Source organism: Macaca thibetana, chromosome 20 (genome assembly GCF_024542745.1).
Source record: "Macaca thibetana thibetana isolate TM-01 chromosome 20, ASM2454274v1, whole genome shotgun sequence".
NCBI classification, from domain to species: Eukaryota; Metazoa; Chordata; class Mammalia; order Primates; family Cercopithecidae; genus Macaca; species Macaca thibetana.
The window spans coordinates 18,381,558-18,394,763 of record NC_065597.1 but is presented as its reverse complement, the minus strand read 5'-3'; the positions used below and the strand labels follow the sequence as shown (position 1 = coordinate 18,394,763).

The following is a 13,206-nucleotide window of genomic DNA, read 5'->3' as shown; positions in this document are numbered from 1 at the left end:
AGCCTGGCCAATATGTTGAAACCCCGTCTCTACTAAAAAATACAAAGAATTAGCTGGGCGTGGTGGTGTGCTCCTGTAGTCCCAGCTACTTGGGAGGCTGAGGAAGGAGAATCACTTGAACCCAGGAGGCGGAGGTTGCAATGAGCCGAGATTGCACCACTGTACTCCAGCCTGGGCAAGAGAGCGAGACACTGTCTCGAAAAAAAAAAAGAAGAAAAAAATTAGCTAATTTTTCCTTTAGTTTGCATTTCCCTAAGGATGTTGATTCTCTTTTCATGTGCCTATTTGCCATCATTTTATCTTCTTTGGTGATGTGTCTTTTGAATTATTTGTCCATTTAAAACATTGGGTTGTTTTCAGTTTTGGAATTACATATTCTGGATATAGTCCTTTGTCAGATATTTGTTTTGTTTTGAGACAGAGTCTCACTGTCCCCCAGGCTGGAGTACAGTGGCATAATCTTGGCTCACCACATCCTCTACCTCCTGGGTTCAAGCGATTCTCCTGCCTCAGCCTCCCGAGTAGCTGGGATTACAGGTACTTGCCACCACACCCAGCTAATTTTTGTATTTTTATTTATTTATTTATTTATTTATTTATTTATTTATTTATTTTTGAGACGGAGTCTCGCTTTGTTGCCCAGGCTGGAGTGCAGTGACCGGATCTCAGCTCACCTCAAGCTCTGCCTCCCAGGTTTATGCCATTATCCTGCCTCAGCCTCCCAAGTAACTGGGACTATAGGCGCCCGCCACCTCACCAGGCTAGTTTTTTGTGTTTTTTAGTGGAGACAGGGTTTCACTGTGTTAGCCAGGATGGTCTCGATCTCCTGACCTTGTGATCCGCCCGTCTCGGCCTCCCAAAGTGCTGGGATTACAGGCTTGAGTCACCCCGCCCGGCCAATTTTTGTATTTTTAGTAGAGACGGGGTTTCACCATGTTGGTCAGGCTGGTCTCAAACTCCCAACCTCAAGTGATCCAACCGCCTTGGCCTCCCAAAGTGCTGGGAGTACAGGTGTGAGCCACCACGCCTGGCTGCTTTGTCAGATATTTGTTTTACAGTGTTTTGTTTCTGTGCTTGTCTTTTCATTCTCTTAATAGTGTTTGCAGAGCAATTTTTGTTACTGGTTTTTTTGAAACAGAGTCTTGCTCTGTTGCCCAGACTGGAGTGCAGTGGCATGGTTTCAGCTCACTGCAACCCTGGGCTCAAGCAATTTTCCCGCCTCAGCCTCTGTAGTAGCTGGGACTACAGGCATGAGCCACCATGCCTGGCCTGCAGAGCAAAATTTTTAAACTTTGGTAAAATACAGTTTGTCAAATTTTTCTATTATGGATTGTGCTTTTGGAATCATATCTAAGAACTCTTTTTTGCCTAACTGTATTTTCCTATGTAAAAGTTATATAGTTTTACTTTTTAATTTATTTTTTGAGATGGAATTTTGCTCTTGTTGCCCAGGCTGGAGTGCAATGGCATGATCTTGGCTCACTGCAACCTCGGCCTCCTGAGTTCAAGCGATTCTCCTGCCTCAGCCTCCTGAGTAGCTGGGATTGCAGGCATGTGCCACCACACCTGGCCACCATATACATTGTAGAATCACTTTGTTCATCTCTCCAAAAAGTATCCTACTTGGATTTTGTTTGGAATTCCATTGAATCTGTAGACCATTTAGGGAAGAACTGACAGTTTAACAATCTTACATTTTTACACTATGAATACAGTCTGTATCTTTTTTTTTTTTTTTTTTTGTCTAAAAAGTTTTTATTTCCAGTTGTTTGTAACTAGCATATGGAAATACAATACAGGTTCTGCATACTAACCTTGTATTCTACAACCTTGCTAAACTCATTTACCAGTTCTGGAGGTTTTTGTAGGTTCTGTGGGATTTTCCACACAGTGATGTCAAATGTGAATAGAAACAGTTTTATTTCTTCCTTTCCAATATGTTTGCCTTTTATATTTATTTTGCTTGCCTTGTTATATTTTATACTTCCAGTATGATGTTGAATAAGAGTTGCGAGAGGAGACATCTTTGCCTTTTTCCCAATATTAAGGGGGAAAAGAAATCAGTGTTTTACCACTGCATGTGGTGTTAGTTATAGGTTTTTCATAGATGCCGTGTGTGTCTGTCTGCCTGCCATTTAAGCACTTTAGCATTGAGTAGCTTATTACTAACTCAGTCACCTAACACTATGTGGTATGTGCCAGTTGTGCTCTGCATTTTACTGATGAAAAAACTGAGGCACAAAGTCTAAGCAAATTGCTGGAATTCATCCAGTTAGATAGTAACTGAGCTGGAATGTTAACCTTGGCAGTCTGCATATATTGTCCCTCAGGATTCCTTATCATGTTAAAAAAGTTCCCCTCTGTTCCCAGTTTTCAGAGAGGTGAATTTTGTCAGATGCTTTTTCTCCATCTATTGATTTAATTACGTGTGGTTTTCCTTTTTTTTTGTCTGTTAATATGGTGGATTACAATGATTGATTTTCAAATTTCTGACAGACTTATTTCTGGGAGACAGCTCACTTGGTTAGGATATATTTATACATAGCTGGATTTGGTTTGCTAATGTAGTCAGCCTTCTGTATCTGTGGTTTCCACAGCCATGGATTCAACCAACTGCAGGTAGAAAATATTTGGAAAAAAGCTGGCTGCAGTTGCTCACCCCCGTAATCCCAGCACTTTGGGAGGCCAAGGAGTGTGGATCATTTGAAGCCAGGAGTTAAAGACAAACCTGGCCAACATGGTGAAACCCAGTCTCTACTAAAAATACAAAAATTAGTCCCAGCTACTGGGCTGAGGCACGAGAATCGCTTGATTACCCAGACTGGAGTGCAGTGGTGCAATCACAGTTCACTGCAGCCTAAAACTCCTGGGCTCAAGTGATCCTCCCACCTCAGCCTTCCGAGTACCTGGGACTACAGATGCACACCATCGTACCCATCTAATTTTTTATTTTTTGTAGAGACGAGGTCTCTTACCACGTTGCCCAGGCTGGTCTCAAACATCTGGCTTTGAGCCATCTTCCTGCCTTAGCCTCCCAAAGTGCTGGGATTACAGGTGTAAGAAAAACCTGGATTTGTTTGTTTTTAAAAGAAACAGGGTTTTGCTCTGTCACCCAGGCTGGAGTGCCGTGGCAAGATCACAGCTCAGCGAAGCCTTGAACTCCTGGCCTCAAGCGATCCTCCTGCCTTAACCTCTGAAAACATGTTTTTTTTTTATTCACAGTTTTAATACTCTCTAAGAGCCTGGGTGTGGTGGCTCAGACCTGTAATTCCAGCACTTTGGGAGGCTGAGGTGGGTGGATCACTTGAGGCCAGGAGTTCAAGACTAGTCTCACCAACATGGCGAAATCCCGTCTCTACCAAAAATACAAAAATTAGCTGGGAGTGGTGGTGCATACCTGTAGTCTCAGCTATTGTTGAGACTGAGGCAGGAGAATCACTCGAACCAGGGAGGATCGTAGTGAGCCAAGATCGTTCCACTGCACTCCAGCTTGGGCAACAGAGCAAGACTTGGCCTCAAAAAAAAAAAAAAAAAAAAAAAAAAAAAAAGAGGCCGGGCGCGGTGGCTCACGCCTGTAATCCCAGCACTTTGGGAGGCCAAGATGAGTGGATCACGAGGTCAAGAGATCGAAACCATCCTGGCCAATATGGTGAAACCCCGTCTCTACTAAAAATACAAAAAATTAGCTGGGCATAGTGGCAAGCGCCTGTAATCCCAACTGCTTGGGAGGCTGAGGCAGGAGAATTGCTTGAACCTGGGAGGCAGAGGTTGCAGTGACCTGAGATCGCACCATTGCGCTCCAGCCTGGGCAAAAAGAGCAAAACTCTGTCTAAAAAAAAAAAAAAAAAAAGAAAATATTTGGGAAAAAAATGGGTGGTTATATCTGTACTGAATGTGTACAAACTTTTCCTTGTCATTATTTCCTAAACAATACAGTAGAACAGCTATTCATATAGCACTTACGTTATATTAGGTGTTGTAAGTAATCTAGAGATGACTTAAAGTATGCTAGATTATATGTAAATATGATATCATTTTATATCAGGGACTTGAACATCTGTGGGTTTTGGTTTGGGGTGGGGGAGATCTTGGAACCAATTCCCCAGAAATATGGAGGGACAGCTGTATTTTGCTGAGGATTTTTGCATCTATGTTTATGAGGGATATTGATTGTAGTTTTTTGGTAATTTCCTTGTGTGGTTTTAGTATCAGATAATGCAAGCCTCGTAAAATAAGGAAATATAGTCTTTGTTTCTTCTAGGGTGATTTTTTATTCACCCTGTATGCTTGTTTAGGGTTTTATTATGTAAGAGGCTTTCTCAGATTTATAGTGATTCTTAGCTGTTTTGGCTCATATTTACGTTTGGGGCACTAAAAAGGTGATTGGAAGTGCTGAGTCTTTGGACAAGATTTGTTCCTTTTGTGCCTACATTGTCTGCAGGGATGTTATTCTGCTTCTTACTGTCTTTTTTCCCCTCATAGTAACTGCATGGAATTTGATCTTGAGTTTTTGGGGGGTTTTGTGTGTATAATTTAAAATTTGCTTATCTCTTATTGTTGCAGGACTTTTCCATAGTTTAGCTAAAGATGGAGTCCTTGTCTCACAGCCACGATAATTTAGGCTCGCAGATAATTTGAAGCGTGAGTAAAACAGGGTTTTATTGGGTGACAAGGGAAAAAAGGGGAAACAGACTCTGCGAGGCTAGAATTCCTGCTGCTGCGCTTCCTGCCTCACAGCTTTGAATCCCAGGTTCCACACAGGAAGAAGAGGGGCCAGGCTTCTTCCCGCTACAAAGAGCAGGAACCTCTGTGTCTCCACCCCAGGGTGCATTCCTCCCAGTCTGCTGGCTGGCTGGGGACTCTCTGGAGACCCCCTCCCACATGGCTGTCTCATTATTAATGAGATTAAGCATCTTTTTACATGTTTAAGATCCAGAGCCTTGTGCATCTACTTGACTGAACTGTCTACAACATTTGCCTGTTTTTATGATGAAAACAGGCAAAAGTTTTCAAAACTAGTGCAGAGCTTTGTACAAAATTAGAAAATGCAGTTAAATATAAAAATAATTACAGTTGAACTACCTAGAGACCATCAGTGTCAATCCCTTAGCGAATACTCACTCTGATTTTTTTTGTACACCTAGGTATAGATATTTGTATTTTTTCCTCAGCCTGCAATTGTGTTTACTCACATCACTTTTCAACCTGCTCTTTTCAGTGGACAGTCTCTACCCATTTATTTTAGTAAATGTTTTATCTTACATACAGATCATACTCAAATTTTCCAAAATGGTTATAGCTTGTGTGTTCAAATCACACTTGAGTTCAAGACTACACATATTATCCAGTTGTTCCATCCTTGAGTCTCTTTTAATCTAGCACACTCCCCTGTCTATAATGACATAGATTGCTGAAAAGATCAAGCCATACGTCCTGCAGCATATCTCACCTCTTGGATTTGTCTAGTTATTCTCTCATGGTGTTGTTTTAGTTGTTCCTTTGTTCCTTTAGTTCTCTATAAATCAGAAGTTAGATCTAAATGCTCGATGGGTTCCAATGAAATATTTTGGCTAGAATGCATTATCGATGGATGTCTGATATTTGAATAGCGTCAGAAGACATACTATCAGGTTGATAACTATAGTGGTGACTACTAAATCAGGGTGATGACAGTCTGTCTGATCCTTATGTTATATACTTGTTTTTTCCTTTGGAACTTTTAGAACTGGAAAGTATTCCATGTGACAGTATACTTAATGGTTAAAACTTAAATTGCTTTTTAATTTTTTTTGTTGTTGTTGAGTTGGAGGTCTCACTGTGTTGTTCAGTCTGGACTCAAATTCCTGAGCTCAAGAGAGCCTCTCAGGCAGCTGAGACTACCTGTTAACCTGAAAGGGGGTCCAGATCCAGACCCCAAGAGAGGGTTCTTAGATCTTGAACAAGAAAGAATTCAAGGGAAATCCATACAGAAAAGTACACAAGTTTATTAAGAAAGTAGAGGAATAAAGAATATCTACTCCATAGACAGAGCAGACCCAAGGGCTGCTCGTTGTCCATTTTTATGGTTATTTCTTGATTATATGCTAAACAAGGGATGGATTATTCGTGCCTCCCCTTTTCAGACCATTTAGAGTAACTTCCTGACATTGCCATGGCATTTGTAAGCTGTCATGGCGCTGGTTTTGGTGGGTTTTAGCTGGCTTCTTTACAGCAGGCTGTTATATCAGCAAGGTCTTTATGACCTGTATCTTGTGCCAACCTTCTAGCTTACCCTGTGACTTAGAATACCTTAACCTCCTGGGAATGCATCCCAGCAGATTTCAACCTCATTTTATCCAGTCGCTATTCAGGATAGAGTTGCTCTGGTTCACACGCCTCTGGCACACCCAGCTTCTTAAATTGCTTTTTTTTTTTTTTTTTTTGAGACGGAGTCTCGCTCTGTCGCCGGGGCTGGAGCGCAGTGGCCGGATCTCAGCTCACTGCAAGCTCCGCCTCCCGGGTTTACGCCATTCTCCTGCCTCAGCCTCCTGTGTAGCTGGGACTACAGGCGCCCGCCACCTCACCCGGCTAGTTTTTTGTATTTTTTTAGTAGAGATGGGGTTTCACCGTGTTCGCCAGGATGGTCTCGATCTCCTGACCTCGTGATCCGCCCGTCTCGGCCTCCCAAAGTGCTGGGATTACAGGCTTGAGCCACCGCGCCCGGCCTTAAATTGCTTTTTGACATCACTTGATAACCCTTGCCTAAACTACTACTGTCATTAGAGTTTGAGAAGTGTTTTTCTAATTCTGTGTTCTTCTATATTTATTAGTTGACATTTTTCTGTAAAGTGTAGCTTTCCTTTATCAATTGGAACAGTATAAATGTTTAATTCTTTTCCCTAAATTACAGTTTTCAAAATAGGTAGTAATTTTTAATAGCAGTCTAAAATGGTACAATTTTTTTTTCTGTCTTTTAATATCATGAGGGACTCACAGATTTTTATTGATTCAGTGTGTTTTCATTTTCTAACAATTACCTGTTTTAATGTTCAAGTCTTCACTGCTTTGGCCAGTAGGAGCTCTTTCTTTTTTTTTTTTTTTTTTTTTTTTTTTTGAGACGGAGTCTTGCTCTGTCACCCAGGCTGGAGTGCAGTGGCCGGATCTCAGCTCACTGCAAGCTCCACCTCCCGGGTTCACGCCATTCTCCTGCCTCAGCCTCCCAAGTAGCTGGGACTACAGACGCCCGCCACCTCGCCCGGCTAGTTTTTTTGTATTTTTAGTAGAGACGGGGTTTCACCGTGTTAGCCAGGATGGTCTCGATCTGCTGACCTTGTGATCCGCCCGTCTCGGCCTCCCAAAGTGCTGGGATTACAGGCTTGAGCCACCGCGCCCGGCCCCAACTGCCTCTCTTACAGCTTTCCCCTGATTTGGGGGAACTCACCTTTACCTCTGGTCCCAGTGCCTTTTGAGGATTTTGCGTTGCATATCAACTTAGGCTTTTTCTTTCCCTAAGTCTGTAAGCAATTGCTGCTTACTCTCCAGGTTCCGGAGATGTGTTGCTGTTGTCTCCTTACCATTTCTTTCCAGCATTATAGGTTTACATGTTTCAAAAGTCCTTTTGTGCTGCTTAATTTTTTTTTTTGAGACAGAATCTCACTCTGTCGCCCAGGCTGGAGTGCAGTGGTGCCATCTTGGCTCACTGCACACTCTGCCTCCTGGGTTCAAGCAATTCTCCTGCCTCAGCCTCCTGAGTTGCTGGGATTACGGGAACACGCCACCATGCCTGGCCAATTTTTTGTATTTTTGGTAGAGATGGAATTTCAGCATGTTGCCCAGGCTGGTGTTGAACTCCTGGCCTCAAGTGATCCGCTCTCCTTGGGTTCCCAAAGTGCTGGGATTACAGGTATGAGCCACTGTGCCCGGCCTTGTGCTGATGATTTTACTTGAGGTTCAGGAGGAAGTAAAATTAACATTTGTGTGTTCAGACTGCTGTCTTAACCAGGAACTCACTGCTCTCTTCATGAAACACTGTCACTTAGTCCTTGGTGTTTGGGATATCAAACAGAATTCCATTTTGGATATTGATTGTTTCCACCTCAGCCTCAAATGCTCATTCTCCAGATTTTCACACAGCTGGCTCCTTCTGATTGCCTTTAAAAAAATTTGAATTTATGTATTTATGTTTTTGAGACAGGATCTTGCTTTATTACCCAGGCTGAAGTGCAGTGGTGTGATCTTGGCTCACTCCAGCCTTGACCTCCCAGGCTCAAGTGATCTTTCTACCTCAGCCTCCTGAGTAGCTTAGACTAGAGGTGTGTACCACCAAGCCCAGCTAATTTTTGTATTTTTTTTGTAGAGAGAGGGTTTCATAGTTGGCCAGGCTGGTCTTGAACTCCTGGGCTCAGGTTAACCACCTGCCTTGGCCTACCAAAAGGCTGAGATTATAGGCGTGAGCCACTGGTCTTTTTTTTTTTTTTTTTTTTTTAATTTCTTTTATCATTGCTTTAGTTTTCACGAGCTTTTTTGTTTGTTTTGTTGTTTTTCTTAATTATTTTAAAAGTCTTATTTTTATTCCATGGGTACCACAGTCTCTCTTATATCTTTAAGGATAGTAATTACAAAGCCTTTTTCCTTAAGTTTTTAGTCTGTCCCCCTCCCCACCCCCTCTTTCTGCACTAATTTTGTTTCCTCTGAATTCCTTTCTGTTTATCTTGAAACTTGCCTTTCATATTGGAGGTTTTTCTCAAGTGTTTGGTGGTCCTTGGTACGTTATGAGTGAAGTATTTAAAAGTTGATTGTAGGACATGTGTGGTGGCTCATGTCTGTAATCCCAGCACTTTGGGAGGCCATAGGCGGGCGGATCACCTGAGGTTGGGAGTTCCAGACCAGCCTGGCCAACATGGTAAAACCCCATCTCGACTAAAAATATAAAAATCAGCTGGATATGGTGGTGCACTCCTGTTATCTCAGCTGCTCAGGAGGCCAAGGCAGGAGAATCACTTGAACCTGGGAGGCAGAGGTTGCAGTGGGCTGAGGTCGCGAGACTGCGTCTCAATAAATAAATAAATAAAGCTGATTGGATGTACAGGAGTATCAAAACAGTACTGTTTGTAATGACTCCAAACTGGAAACAACCTAGTTGTGCATCAACAGGAGAATGAATAAACAGATGGTGGTATAGTCATACAATGAAATACTATTTACTATTTAGGAGTGAGAATGAATAAACTACAGCTACATTGCAACAATGTGGATGACTTTCACAAACAAAATGTTGAATGAAAGAAGCCAGACACAGAAGAGTGCACACCGCAGGTTCCTGTTGAAAGTTGAAAAGCTGGCAAAACTAACCCGTGATGTTAGAAGTCAGGATATTGGTTCCCTTTAAGGGTAAATTAGTGGTTAGTGACTGGAAGGGAGCACAAGGGGCCTTCTGGGATGCTGATAATGTTCAGTTCCTCAAGCTGGGGCCCTGGTTATGCAAGCGTGTTTACTGTGTGTCATTCCATTGAACTACATATTAGATTTGTGTGCTTTTTGGTGTGTACACTTCAAATGAAAGTTTATATGAAGTAAAAGAGGAAAAAGGTAGTGGAATCTCTGTGTGGGCAGGGTTGGTTTATTGACTGGTACCACAGCATGTGGTCAGACATCCAAGCGACACTCTTTTGTTGGGGACCCTTGAATGTCAGTGTCTGAAGATGGGACATGGGTGTTTTTGTTGTTTCTGCTATGTTTAACTGGAAGTCTTTAGGTTTTCTTTTAAACCTCTTTTATTGAGAAGACAAAGTGTTTTTTAAATTAGATTTGAAAGATACCCAAGATGAGGTAGTGCATCTTCTTTGAGAAACACATTAGTAGAATTGGAATTTCTGTTCATTCACTCATTCATTCAGCGAATACTTAAAAGTCAAGTTGAACAGGGTTTATGTCCTCTTGGAGTATATAAAGCACAGCAGAAATTACCAACATTAAATATAAGTGGGATGAGTTATGGAGCGGAAATAGAGACTGCCATGCAAGCCTAGGATAGAAGAACATAGGGTAGTCTTCAGGGGCAGAGAAGACTTCCCCAAGGAAATGATGTTTTCGTTAGGTGAAGAATGGAAGAATAGGGGAAAATTCACTTTTTCTTAATGAAAATGTCTTGGTGTGAAAGCTTGTATTGATGAAAGTGTCTCATCTTGATGTGAAAACCTTTATTCCTGTCTGATCACCCTGTTAATGTGATTTCAGGTGGAGAGTATAGTGAAGATGATGTAAATGAATTAGTGAAGGAAGATGAAGTGGATGGTGAAGAGCAGACACAGAAAACCCAAGGGAAAAAAAGAAAGGCCCAGAGCATTCCAGCCAGGTGATGCTGCCCTCAAGGCCCTTAGAAGTTAGGGGCTATTGTCACAACCATCCTGATTGCTAAGATTTATCTGATGGTAGATTTAATGAAGCCAGAGTTTCTAATCCTTTTCTCTTTGAGGGAAACATTTGCTGTTATTTTAGGATTAACTTCTTGGTCTCTGGAAAGCTTTAAACATTTTGAACTTTAATGTAAAAAACATGTTTATAGGTAATATGTATATATGGTTAAAACAGAAAATTCAGTCCCTAAAAAGATGTTTACCCTGTTCCTAGCCCTTGTTGCTTTGCCTCTGAAGAACTATGGTACCAGAGATAGTCTGTGCATGTAAAAGCATATATGTCTATATTTTCTTTCTTCCTTTTTTTTAAGAAAAAAATATAAATAGTAGCATACTCATTTTCTCATTTTCATTTCTCTTTATTTCACATCTCAGAGATGGTACCATGGCAGTATCTCCTCTTTTACATAGTATTACAGTATATGAATAGGCCTTACTTTATTTAGGCTTTCCTGTATTGAGGGATGTTTAGATTGTATCTAGTCTTTACTACAACAAACAAGACTGCAGTGAATATTCTTTTTATACATGTATACAAAGTATACATAAATACATAAATGTATATAATGTATACATGTATAAATATATCTGTAAATGAAACATTTAGAAGTGGAATTGTTTGATCTAAGGTTATATATGCAATTAAATTAAAAAAATACAGATTTAGCAAATTGCCTCACATAGGCCTGGTATGGGCTTATGTTCCCATGAAAATTATGAAAATTCTGACAGGCTATTTAACTTAGATAAGGGCATCTTCCATAGAAGTCTTTTACCTCACTTGGGTGTTTCTGTCTTCCTGGGCATTGAAGCAAAAAGCAGATTATCATTTATGAAAAGGAAAAAAGAATTGTAGATATTAGATGGATTTGCCTAAAGTCAAAATAGTCTAAGAAGCAATGTACTCTTATAAGTCTTGGGCCCAGTTTTTTTGTTCTTGATTTTTTTTTTTTTTTTTTTTTGAGACAGAGTCTCGCTCTGTTGCCCAGGGTGGAGTGCAGTGGTGTGATCTCTGTTCACTGCAACCTCCGCCTCCTGGGTTCAATTCCCTGCCTCAGCCGCTGAGTAGCTGGGATTATAGGCACCCACCAAGACGTCTGGCTAATTTTTGTATTTTTAGTAGAGACGGAGTTTCACCATGTTGGCCAGGCTGGTCTTGAAGTGCTGACCTTGTCTCATCTTGATGTGATGAAAGTTTATATGAAGAAAAAGAGAAAAAAGGTAGTGGAATATCTGTGTGGGCCTTGGCCTCCCAGAGTGCTGGGATTACAGGCGTGAGCCACCTCGCCTGGCCTGTCCTTGAATTTTTCTGTATTCCAGCTCTCATGTCTTCCGAAAGTGGGAAGAAACATGGATTTTTTTCTTTTTCCTTGAGAACTCTTGGAAGAAATAGTGCAAATAAAGTTGAGGCTCTTCTCAATAGAACTTGTTCTACAAATGGAGTAGCTTTAAAAAGTCAACAATATCTGGCACATAAAGTATGTTCTTAGAATGTTCCTCCCGGGCAGATTAATTATGTGATTAGGTGATTTGGATGTTTTCGTTGTGAAAACAGCTGGTCCTGATTTAGAAGGAGAACGCCATACTTTGATTTTAAGTGACTGGAGAAAAGTTAGCAATAAGAGCTCAGTTCTTTTTTTTTTTTTTTTCTTCCAATTTTTTTTTTTCTTCTACAAAATTTCAGCTTACTTGTTCCACTCACCTCTTCTACTCATTAATCAGTAGTCCCAGAATTTAAAATGTTCTCAGGTTTACAAGATTGTGTTTGGGATTGGGAGAGGGATAACTGAAATCATTTTGTGCTGTCTGTCTTTCCTTTTGCCTGTGGCTGCTGGTGATTAGGAAGAGAAAACAAGGTGGCCTCTCATTAGAAGAGGAGGAAGAGGAGGATGCCAATTCAGAATCTGAGGGAAGCAGTAGTGAGGAAGAAGATGAAGCTGCAGAGCAGGAAAAAGGCATTGGATCAGAGGATGCAAGGAAAAAGAAGGAGGACGAACTGTGGGCCAGCTTCCTCAATGATGTGGGACCAAAATCAAAAGTGCCCCCAAGTACACAAGTTAAGGTAAGTTGAGAGATTAATAAGGTGAATGCCTCTCCAGAAATACCCTACATTACTGACATTGGAAGCCTACGGAAATCGACCAGATGCCTTTTGTTAACAATTGTACTAAGTGAAAAGCAAAGCATTTCCTATGGTAGGAGAATAAGCTTCTCTAATCATATAAATTTCCAATAGGCTTTTAACTAATTAGAGATGAAACATTTAAGAGTAGCTATAGGCTGAGTGCAGTGGCACACACCAACAGTCCCAGCACTTTGGGAGGCTGAGGCAGGTGGATCATTTGAGGTCAGGAGTTTGAGACCAGCCTGGTCGACATGGCGAAACCCTGTCTCTACTAAAAATACAAAAATTAGTTGGGTGTGGTGGCGGTTGCCTATAATCCCAGCTACTTTGGACGCTGAGGCAAGGAGAATCGCTTTAACCTGGGAGGTGGGAAGGTTGCAGTGAGCCAAGATTGTGTTACTGCGCTCCAGCTTGGGCAACAGAGTGACACACTGTCTCAAAGAAAAAAAATAATAAAAAGTAGCTATAAACAATATGGTTCATCTTTTGGTGAAACTGATTACGTTTCTTGTTTTTTTTTTGTAGAAAGGAGAGGAGACTGAAGAGACAAGTTCAAGTAAATTGTTGGTAAAAGCAGAAGAGCTAGAGAAACCTAAAGAAACAGAAAAAGTTAAAATCACCAAGGTGTTTGATTTTGCTGGTGAAGAAGTACGGTAAGTTTCACAAACTTTTCCAAGTTTCACAAAC

At 41.2% G+C, this 13,206-nt stretch overlaps 2 protein-coding genes across 10 annotated transcripts in view; one reads left to right on the top strand and one right to left on the bottom strand.

The window, feature by feature from the left end:
* Positions 1-13,206, bottom strand: part of GABARAPL2 (GABA type A receptor associated protein like 2) — a 625,498-nt gene that overhangs the window by 158,908 nt on the left and 453,384 nt on the right. The window contains exon 1 of one of the 7 annotated variants that reach the window (XM_050772821.1): positions 2,659-2,662. The exons of the other annotated variants lie outside the window; for them this stretch is intronic. The gene's annotated coding sequence lies outside the window, so the exon portion shown is untranslated. Of the gene's footprint in view, positions 1-2,658; positions 2,663-13,206 lie in introns of those variants that run through there. 7 annotated transcript variants of the gene reach the window in all.
* The window catches only part of CFDP1 (craniofacial development protein 1), a 934,470-nt gene that overhangs the window by 794,593 nt on the left and 126,671 nt on the right, over positions 1-13,206 (top strand). For all 3 annotated transcript variants that reach the window (XM_050772784.1, XM_050772785.1, XM_050772783.1), the window contains 3 exons: positions 10,216-10,333; positions 12,237-12,456; positions 13,045-13,172. In XM_050772784.1, coding sequence (XP_050628741.1) covers positions 10,216-10,333; positions 12,237-12,456; positions 13,045-13,172 — 466 coding nt within the window. The remainder of the gene's footprint in view (positions 1-10,215; positions 10,334-12,236; positions 12,457-13,044; positions 13,173-13,206) is intronic.